The sequence below is a fragment of the Cynocephalus volans genome, chromosome 9, assembly GCF_027409185.1.
Source record: "Cynocephalus volans isolate mCynVol1 chromosome 9, mCynVol1.pri, whole genome shotgun sequence".
Classification (NCBI taxonomy): Eukaryota; Metazoa; Chordata; class Mammalia; order Dermoptera; family Cynocephalidae; genus Cynocephalus; species Cynocephalus volans.
The window spans coordinates 103,812,112-103,813,614 of record NC_084468.1 but is presented as its reverse complement, the minus strand read 5'-3'; the positions used below and the strand labels follow the sequence as shown (position 1 = coordinate 103,813,614).

The following is a 1,503-nucleotide window of genomic DNA, read 5'->3' as shown; positions in this document are numbered from 1 at the left end:
AGGCCTACAAACAGATAGTAGTAATCTGTCCTTAAGCTTGTTCAATGGAAATGCCTTTTCTTTGTTTACTTTTATTTTGTTTAATATCTTGATTCAGTATTTTTAAATGCGCACTGTTGCAATACAGATCGATATGTGATATGAATTTCTCAATTTATGTACCTGAGTTTCATGCATTTTTGGCAATCCGATCAGTCTTTCTAGTGGTTGAAAGTATTTCCACTCTGGGTAAAAGTTGACAGTTATGTACGACTTTTTCGCCTGCTCTCCCCTCCCTCTGAGGCTGCTCGGCCTACACCACACTCATTCCGTGCTCCCTGTTCCTACTGAACTGGCACCGCCATCGTCTCCCTCAAGCCACTGTCATGATTATCTACCGGGACCTCATCAGTCATGATGAGATGATGTTCTCCTACATTTGCAGGATCCAGGAGATAGCGGACGAGCTGTGCCTGGAGGTGGAGGGGAAGATGGTGAGCAGGACAGAGGGTAACATTGATGACTCGCTTACTGGTGGAAATGCCTCCGCTGAAGGCCCCGAGGGCGAAGGTACTGAATGCACAGCAATCACCGGTGTTGATATTGTCATGAACCATCACTTGCAGGAAATCAGCTTCACAAAAGAAGCCTACAAGAAGTATGTCAAAGATTACATGAAATCAATCAAAGATAAACTTGAAGAACAGAGACCAGAAAGAGTAAAACCTTTTATGACAAGGGCTGCAGAATATATAAAAATGTTAACAAATTTGGCAATTACTTTGGATCTGTCATCAACTGCCATCATAACTGGCTGCTGCTTATCGTCCACAACACCAGGACACACCACTATACAAATGGGACTGATGAACTCTTCATTTATTTTGAGCATGATTTATTTGGAGTGGAGGCATTGTTTTTAAGAAAAAAAAATGTCATGTAGGTTGTCTAAAAATAAAATGCATTTGAACAAAAAAAAGAAAGTTATATATGGCTTTTTAGGGTTGCAATGTTACTTTTATCTGCAACATTTAATTTTTTCTAATATGATTAAGAAAATGTAAGGAATTAGAAATTAGTGAGACTGATTAATTTACTTGTTGGACTTTTCATAGTTTATAAAAAATTTAAGTCATTAACCCAATTGCTATTTTGATGATTTTTTCTTCTTTATATGTTACAGTTTTTCTAAATTTTCTGCTATAATAATATATTAATAAATATATTAAATAGCCTGAAAAAAATCAGGCTATTTAATATATTTTGTTATATGATATTATATAAAATATATGATCCTCAAAAACAAAACTGGAAGGAAATGTGCAAAATATAACAGTGATTATCTTGGGGTGGTGGGTCTTTAAGTGATTTTATTGTTCTGTTTTTCTATTTTTTCTGTAATGAACAGGGGAAAATTTTGAGAATGCATGAAGTCTTCTGCATATATAAGGGGAAACTGCCTTTTAAACTTAATTTTATATTTTCAAATCTGTTGTTTAAGTAATCAGAGTAAATATCCTGAAC

At 35.2% G+C, this 1,503-nt stretch overlaps 1 protein-coding gene across 1 annotated transcript; it reads left to right on the top strand.

Annotated features, from left to right (window-relative positions):
- Positions 1 to 365: 365 nt before the first annotated feature.
- On the top strand, positions 366 to 902 carry LOC134385774 (translationally-controlled tumor protein-like). Its single transcript, XM_063107474.1, has one exon. It carries the CDS (start codon positions 366 to 368, stop codon positions 900 to 902), a length of 537 nt encoding a protein of 178 aa, XP_062963544.1.
- The last annotated feature ends 601 nt before the right edge of the window (positions 903 to 1,503 follow it).

Coding starts and splice junctions, on each gene's coding strand:
- LOC134385774 (XM_063107474.1), top strand. CDS start 366: ATGATTATCTACCGGGACCTCATCAGTCATGATGAGATGATGTTCTCC.